Source organism: Grammomys surdaster, unplaced genomic scaffold (genome assembly GCF_004785775.1).
Source record: "Grammomys surdaster isolate TR1022 unplaced genomic scaffold, NIH_TR_1.0 125979, whole genome shotgun sequence".
Taxonomy (NCBI): domain Eukaryota; kingdom Metazoa; phylum Chordata; class Mammalia; order Rodentia; family Muridae; genus Grammomys; species Grammomys surdaster.
The window spans coordinates 1,804,075-1,812,265 of record NW_021620795.1 but is presented as its reverse complement, the minus strand read 5'-3'; the positions used below and the strand labels follow the sequence as shown (position 1 = coordinate 1,812,265).

General features: G+C 39.4%; 1 protein-coding gene across 1 annotated transcript in view; it reads right to left on the bottom strand.

Moving 5' to 3' along the window:
* Dennd6a (DENN domain containing 6A) overlaps positions 1–8,191 on the bottom strand; it is a 53,112-nt gene that overhangs the window by 7,492 nt on the left and 37,429 nt on the right. Inside the window, exons 13-15 of the mRNA XM_028754069.1 lie at positions 5,998–6,063; positions 5,687–5,751; positions 3,527–3,616 (exon numbers count right to left, since the gene is read on the bottom strand). Of these exons, the coding sequence (XP_028609902.1) occupies positions 3,527–3,616; positions 5,687–5,751; positions 5,998–6,063 (221 nt within the window). The remainder of the gene's footprint in view (positions 1–3,526; positions 3,617–5,686; positions 5,752–5,997; positions 6,064–8,191) is intronic.

Sequence of the window (8,191 nt, the reverse complement as noted above, 5' to 3'; positions counted from 1 at the left end):
CTCTCTCTTTCTCTCTCTCTCTCTCTGTGTGTGTGTGTGTGTGTGTGTGTGTGTGTATCTTCTTAAACATACACACAGAGTACCACTTGCCCTGCCTGTCTACTAGTACTTGTATGTATGTTTCCAGTCTGACTACCTGGTAGTGGATAACCAACTGGTGTGCCCTTCCCTAGGAAAGACCGTTTCCTCCCACTTTCATCATTCCTTAGTTGCCTACAGTTTTCGTCTTCTCTTCCATGTGAGTATGCCTATCGATGTTGTCATGGTTCTTGTCATGTTTAGGCAGCCACACTGGTGAGACTTCATGGGTGTAGCCTCTGATGTTTCTAAGAGATGAAATCTCACAGCAAACTTCTGTTTCTCTGGCTCTTACACTCTTTCTACTCCCTCTTACACGATGATTCCGAAGCACCCCTAGCCCTCAGTGGAGGAACTGTGTTGTGGATTATTCAGTTGGAATTGGGCTCCACAGCTCTGCATTTTGTTGGTTTGTTGTGTTTGCTTGTTTGTTTTTTGTTTGTGAGACAGCATCAGCCTTGTCTAACTTTCAACTTGTGACAATCCTTCTGCTTTAGCCTCCTGAGTGCTAAGATTATAGAAGTGAATCACCAGGCCCACCTTAGCCTATGTTCCTAAGTACCAAAAAAATGAAGTTTGATTCTAGGCCTCAAATCCAAGGTTGCTTATTGTACCACTGAATAATCTCCCTGGCATAACACAGGTTTAAATGGATCAAAATTCTATCCCCAAACCAAGAAAGAATACTTTTTTTCTAAAACGAACAACAAATATTTTCAGATTGCTTTCATATAATGTTTGTAGATTCTATAGCAACTACATAAAAGCAATGATTCAATTTCTAGACCAAGACACTGTCATACTGCTGATACTTATATCCCACTCTGCTGAGTTTCTTAGAATGGCTATACTATCTAGTTATTTATTCAATAAATAGTTAAAGGCTACCCTATATCAGAATGAGGCTGTGCTAAGGAACAAGACACATGTAAGTCCCTTTCAGAGTTATACAGCTCCTGGATATGATATCAACCTGTTCACAAACAAACAAAAACCCAAAAAACAAAACCAAAAACCAGTATCAGTACAAGACAAGATCAGAACAAGTATCAGTATCAGACAAACCAGTATCAGAACAAGACACATGTAAGTAATACAGCTCCTGGATATGATATCAACCTGTTTACAAACAAACAAAAACCCAAAAAACAAAACCAAAAACCAGGTACAGTAGCACATGTCTTTAATCCCAGGATTTGAGAGTCAGAAGCAAGTATATCTCTGTGAGTTGGAGGCCATCCTGATCTACATAGTGATTTTTCAGGCCAGCCAGGGCCACATAGTAAGATCAAACAAAACAAAAACAAACAATCAGTAGAGAGAAAAAAAACTCTAGGGTGACCTCTCAAGGTACAAAATGCAGGCATTGTATAAAATCTCACCACAGGCTAGTTCAGAAGATGTATGCACCACTGGTATTAAACTTACTACCTTAAGGGGTTTCTGTGGTTGGATATAAAGCATCTTACCAAGACTCAGACATTGAAGGCTTGGTTCCGTAGCTGGGGATGCAACTGAGAAGTGAGCAGATGACAGAAGCACTTAAGTCATCAATGGGTTAATCCACTGCTAAACTTGTATGGAATGAGCTAGGACGAGGTAGGGCCTGCCAAGAGGTCACTGACAGTACCAACCCTGGATGGACACCTTGTCCCTTTCTCACAAAGTGTGCAGCGTCTATTACAGGTTCACATTGCTGTGACAGACTACCCTGCCTCGAGCCTAGAACAATGGACAGGCTGACCTTTCACTCAAGTCTCTGAAATTATGAGCAAAAATAAATCCTCCTTTTGACCTGTGTTTTTGGGAATTTGTCACAGTGATAAAACACTTGACTAATAAATTGTGGCTTTATAGTGATACAACTTCACTGGGCTTTGGGGCACCTAATAAACAGTACGTTTAGCCAGGTGTGGTAGCACACACATATCATATCAGCAGTAACAAGGTATTAGACACACAAGAAGATTGCCACAAATTTGGGGCCAGGCTGATCTGCATAGTGGGTTCCATGCCAGCCAAGGCTAAAGAGGGAAAAAAGGACAGATAGGAGGAAGAGAGAGGAGCAGACAGACAGACAGACAGGCGCATGTGCAGGGGCAACTACAGTTGACTGCTGGTTGTTAAGTAACATGTGCAGGTGAAGGCTCAGCCGCCCACTCCACTGTGCAGTTCATGCACAAACCTGGCCTTGCCTCTGCAGCATGAGGCCTTTTCAGTGTTGTGGAGGGGTTTGTTGCTGTTGTTGTTTGGTTTTTGATTCTGTTGTTGTTGTTGAGGCAGGGACGAACTCTAGGCCCTTGACTGGCCCCTGATTTTCAACAAAATCCCCTGTTACTATCTCTTAAGTGCTGAGATTGTAGGTATGCACAATAATGTTCCACTTTGATATCTGGTTGTTAGGTAATCATCTTGGATGATCAATCAGTTTCATATCAAAGGCAGCTAGCTGGTGTCTTGTAATGTTTATCACCTGGAATTATGGATTGACTCCATTGTTTTGTGCTCAACTTTCTTGCCTTGCAAGTGCAAGGCCTTGGGACAGATCCCAGCACCCCCCTCCCCCCCTTCACTGCTACCCCACTCCAATCAGTTTAACTCTATACATTCTTGGGTGGGGGGGTGGGTGGGGGGGGAGGAGTTGGTTTGAGTGAATAGGCTCACATATGTAAATACTTGTCCCTGCTGGTGGAACCATTTGGGAAGTATTAGGCAGTATGTGGCCTTGTTGGAAGAGGTGTGTCACTAGAGGTTAGTTTGAGCTTCAAAAGCTCAGCCCATTCCCAGTTGGCTTTCTCTGCCTCATGACTGTGGATCAAGACTCAGGTTCTCAGCTTCCGCTCCAGCACCATAACTTCACGCATGCTGCCATGGCCTCACCATGATGGTCACAGACTCTAACCCTCTGCAACTATAAGCTCCAATAAACTTTGTGTATAAGTTACCTTGATCACAGTCTCTTATCACAGAAATAAAAAAGCAACTCAGACAATTCTGAGTCTATTTCAAAAGAATGGTGAATAAAAAAAGAATAAAATTTTATCAAGCAAAAAAAAATTATATCAGTATCTCAATCAAGACTCACAACAGATGACTACCCTTCAAGAAGCCCATGACCATGTTCTTAGGGGTATCTTTCTGAGTGCTAGTCTTTCTCTTAAACCTAGTGCTTGAAATACATATTGACCATCTCTTCATAAACTCCAACCCTGCTTCAAAAAATTCATTAACAAACTTCAAAGGTATTCAAGGACCATAGAATCAGCCACATATCAAGGACAAGCAAACTGAGAATCAGATGACTTACCAAGTGAAACAGGGCTACAATAAAGAATCCATATCTCTCATAAGTCACTAAACATACTAATTGGCGAAGCATATAACATGATTTGAAAGATGGGAATCACATTTATACACCCTCAACAAATCATTAAGATTAATAACTTACTAATGGAATGATGAAACTTTGTGTCAGTTCCAAAAAATAGCGTCGGAGAATAACGCTTTGGGCCTCAGAAGGACGTTTCTGCTGTACACCCTTGAAAGAAGAAAATGGAAATCCATATTTTAGTGTCAGGAAATGGAAGATAACAACCAACTCCAACTGCTTTGTTACTAGACATTTAAATTTAGTGCCAACCAACCAACCAACCAAAACCCCTAGGATGTTATATTCAAGTACTTTAATTTTAAGTTCATTTTGTAAAATTCTGTAAAAGGAAACTTCAGCTGGAGACTGGAGAGAGTCAGGGTAGGGAGGGAAAGCTTAACTGTAACTGTACTAAGTTACAGCTTGTCAAGAGCAAGCAGTTTTGGTGTGTTCTTATTGAATAGCAGGGTAATTACAGAATAATTATGTACTAAATATCTAAAAAACAGAAGAATTTTAAATGTTTTCACTCAAAAGAAATAAATGTTTGAAGAAATGGATATGTTTAATCTGACTTAGACATTATACAATATATATATATATATATATATATATATATATATATATATATTGCAGTATTATATTAATATAATTTGCACTTATCATTCAAATATAAATTTAATTTAAAAATCCTCAGTAAAACCTGAGAACATATAGATTTATTAATATCATTTATCCCATACTTAACAGCATCACTTTACAGTGAAAATAATCTTTATTTTACATACGTTATATTAATACTACTGACATTTCTTAAAGCAAAAAGTCTCCCAAAATTTTCTCTTACTGTTAGTGGCATTTTTCTGTTAGTGGCATTTTTCAATGTCTAGGATTCCCGAATGACTGGCATTTTCCCATATCTACAGAGCCAACACTCAAATCTATGCGATGGGGCTTTGTTTACTACTTTACCTAATTATTACCTTGTGTGATACTTTTATCTTACTATTCTATTTAATTACTATCTTACGTGATCCTTTTGTTTATTACTTCACTTGATTATTTTGCCTTTGATCCAAGAACTGATTGTGTTTGGGATATGCCTAGACTGATATAAAAGCAGGCTGGAGAGACCTAAAGCTACTTCAGCCTCAGCACTGGCTGGAGTCAGGTTATAACTCTGTCTAACTGTTGTTCTTCTTTTTCAATCCTCACTCCCTCCCTTGAGACCCTTGTTGACTGACTGAGCTGGGTTGGTCATTTAGTTTGTATGTGTGCATGTGCACATGTGTGCCAAGGAGTGGTTGTGTAGATCAGAGGACAACCTGCAGGGGTCAGTTCTGTCTTTATCATGGAGATCCTGGGATTGAGCTTGCTTTATGCATTCATTTTGTATGTAGCAGTGTGTGTGTATGACTGGCGATGTGGGAAGTAGCACACATGTACCACAGCAAAATGTGTGGAGGGCAACTTGTGGGAGTTAGTTTTTTCCTCTCTCTTTACACCATGTTGAGTCCCTGCCAGAGATTGAATCAGGTTGTTAACTTGGCAGCCAATGCCGTTCCCTGGTGAGTCATCTCACTAGACCTATGTGTCTACTTTTGAGACAAGGGCTCACTATTTAGCCAGGTTGGTCTAGAACTTAGATCCTTCCATCTCAGTTTCCTAGTGCTGATATTACAAGTTTGAGCAACAACATACAGACCTAAGGTTGGGTTTAAAAGTGATTTGGGGCTGAGGTGTGCAAGGCGAGAAAACAAAAGTGACTCAGAGCTAGAAAGATGTCACAGTGAGTGAAGGCATTTTCCCTAGAGGCCAAATAAAAGGTGGAAAGAAAGAATCGAGTCATACACACACACAAACACAGAGACATCTTAATTTTTCAAAGATATCCAAACCAAGACAAGATGGCACATGCCTGTAATACAGTACTTAGAGGCAGAACCAGGAAGATTACAAGTTCGAGACCAGCATGGCCTACATAGTAAGTTCTAGGCCAGCTAAGGCTAACAGAAGAAAAAATAAGCTTCTAAGCTAGGGATACATGTCACAGTAAAGCCCTTGCCTAGCATGCATGAGGTTCAATCAGCAGTATAGTGTTTAAAAAGTGAGGTTCAACTTCACATTATTATTAAAAACAAACTACGACAACAAAACAAGAACCACACATTGCCTGACTAAATATTACTAAATACCTCAATGAGGAGATTTAAATTAATAATATGAACAGATATTTACCTTCTGGAGTTGTTTTATGATCTCCTCATCTCTGTTTAGATATGGCTTGTAAGAAGTATAAACCCCTAAGAAGATAAACAGAAAAACCCAACAGCCTAGGTGAGTATATACTTAAAATTAATAAAAGTCTGGGCCAACAGACTGACTCAGCTGGGAAAGGTGCTTGTGCAAGCCATACTCCTTGACTTCCATCTCTAGAATCCATGGTGGAGAGAGAGAAATAACTCTCCCAAACTGCCCTCTGACCTCCACACATGCACTATGGCACAAGGAGATACGAAATAAGAAAAGTCATCAATAAAAGTCAATACCAGGTTTAGAATCCAGAGTTTTTAGGTTCTTCAGCTTTTTCACTTTAACTTGCTTAGGAATTTCACCTGAAAGAAAGAAACAAAAATTCTTGTAAACTGGGCTGTAACTTAGTGACAGAATGTTTGCCTGACATGCACAAAATTCCATCATCAACATCAGAATACTTTTAGTTACAATCATACATGCTACAGGACTCACATATTACTGCTAAGACATAATGTGCAACAAAAACTAAATGCCAGGGAAAGAAAGAATTTAGCAGGAAGTTTCCTACTTCTTATTGTCACTAAATTCTTGGTAATAACGAAAATACTTTAAAAAAAAAATGAGAAATGACAAAAGCCCAGCACTGCAGCAGGCTTCACTTCTGACTTGGGTGTAAGACAGACTCTGAGCTCCAGTGCTAGCCATCCACGGAAGGAGTGGCAGGCGGACCTGAGCAACACTCACTGCTTGCATGCAAGAAATTCTCATTTGTTTCAATGCAAGAAATTCTCATTTGTTTCAATAACATAGATGCCAGACAGCTCTCGAAAAGGCACCAATTCGAGGAAACACCCCAGTTCTGTGATTATAAATATTTAACTTACAAAGCTATTCAGGGCTCGATGCTAACAGACAAACAAGAAGGCCTTCACATTAGTAGAATATCTTAATGCACCTTTGAATATTCGTACTTAGATCTTAACTGAGGCCAAATATTTTACCTTTCTTATTGTATAATAAATTCACTTTCTGATTAGAAATGACCAGTCTCCAATTAGAGCCAATATAAACCAACACAACTTGTTTTTTCTTCAGGGGACATTATCCTTGGGTTTTATTTCTCCATTTAGTATAAAGTGGATGGACTAGGTAGATAAAACACAGAAAAGGAAACCTCTCTCCATCAGAACTAATTACCTGGCAGTGTTAAAACTCGATAACAGTAATAGGATAATTATAAACTCCTGAGCCCAAAAGACACACTGTTTTGCCATGCCTTCCCTCTGGGGCCTACAGGATATGCTTTTTCTGTAGCTCTATAAACTCTGCCTGTTTTAAGTTTTCAAAGCTAGAATCCCCAGTGGGATTTTGCGCTGCACATCCTGAAGCCAAACAATGCCATAACACATATTCCAGACTTTCATGGTTGAAAATTAAATGTGATTTTGTGAGAATGACTCTCAATCCACAATAAATAAAGGAAAAGTTAAATACAATGAACTTCATCAAAACTAAAAACTGGTGCCTAAAAGGACTCTGTAGCTGGTCTTTGCTACTTTGTGGGTTCTTCTTTTTCCTACCCTTTTTAGTCCACAACCACTAGATAGGAAAGAAACAAAGATAGAGGGGAGAAAGTTATTAGAAATATCCCTGAATCTAATTTCTTTCCTTGTGTCTCTTCTACTAACAAACCATAACCAACCTCTCTAAACAACCAACAACCATCAGTCCCTCCTCTCAGGCCCTAGTATTTATGTTCCCAGAATTCCAAATATCATACAACTGCAGAAACTGTAGCTAGCAAAACCATGCCTCTGCTAGAGCATGAGACAAACCATAGTCAGGTGCTGTGGTCATTTCAAAGCATCCCCACATCTCTATATCTATCTATCATAGATATTCCATCATCTATGGGATTAAAATAAGAGCACACATTCTTAAATTTCTATGTTTTTTAAAGAACCCAAAATTCCAAAATTGTCATTACAGGACTCAGAGAGTAAAACAGTAAAAAATTTACAAAGCCTGTCTGCTAAGAGACCAGCACCCAGGCATATAAAAAAACTGAGACAACCAAAGATGAGAAGTCTTGAACAAACATTTCCAAAGAAGGCATATAAGACTCACGTAAAGACACTTAACACACTTAACATTATTAACCACTAGGGAGAGGAAAATGTAAACCTGTTGGAGTGACCTTCCTTACATTGTATCATGTTGCTTTTTTTTTTTTTTTTTTTTTGGTTTTTTTCGAGACAGGGTTTCTCTATGTAGTCCTGGCTGTCCTGGAACTCACTCTGTAGACCAGGCTAGCCTCAAACTCTCGAACTCGGAAATCCACCTGCCTCTGCCTCCCAAGTGCTGGGATTAAAGGTATGCGCCACCACCGCCCGGCTTCATGTTGCATTTTTAATTGTTAATTCTGTACCAGCAGAGAGAGAGAGAGAGAGAGAGAGAGAGAGAGAGAGAGAGAGAGAGAGAGAGAGA